This window comes from Diaphorina citri, unplaced genomic scaffold (assembly GCF_000475195.1).
Source record: "Diaphorina citri unplaced genomic scaffold, Diaci psyllid genome assembly version 1.1 scaffold94818, whole genome shotgun sequence".
In the NCBI taxonomy this organism is placed as follows: Eukaryota; Metazoa; Arthropoda; class Insecta; order Hemiptera; family Psyllidae; genus Diaphorina; species Diaphorina citri.
In genome coordinates, this window is record NW_007471779.1 from 1 (window position 1) to 318 (window position 318).

Genomic DNA, 318 nt, shown 5'->3' on the forward strand with positions numbered 1-318 from the left:
GAGTGTGACCGACAATGCGTTGCTTGTTGATGGTGGTGACAGTGTTGGCAACACTAAATAGCATAACAATATCGACGACATCTGCTGAAGATAGCGTACAGCTGGACAAGAAGGCACTTCAGCAAGTAGAATCCAACCTGCTATCTCTGTTTGGACTAAACAGAAGACCAAGACCCAATAGGAAAAACGTTCGAATACCAAAAGCGATGTTGGATTTGTACAAACTACAAACTGGACAAGATGTGGATACCTCAATGCTGCCTTTACCCGGAAGACACACACGGTCTGCCAACACTGTCAGAACATTCACTCATCAAG

At 44.7% G+C, this 318-nt stretch overlaps 1 protein-coding gene across 1 annotated transcript; it reads left to right on the forward strand.

Moving 5' to 3' along the window:
• Positions 1-6: 6 nt before the first annotated feature.
• LOC108254431 (protein decapentaplegic-like) lies at positions 7-312 on the forward strand (the record flags this gene model as incomplete). The annotated part of the gene is made up of 1 exon (XM_017449421.2): positions 7-312. A coding segment is annotated over exon 1 (298 nt), but the record flags the coding sequence as incomplete, so codon positions are not given.
• Between the last annotated feature and the right edge of the window lie 6 nt (positions 313-318).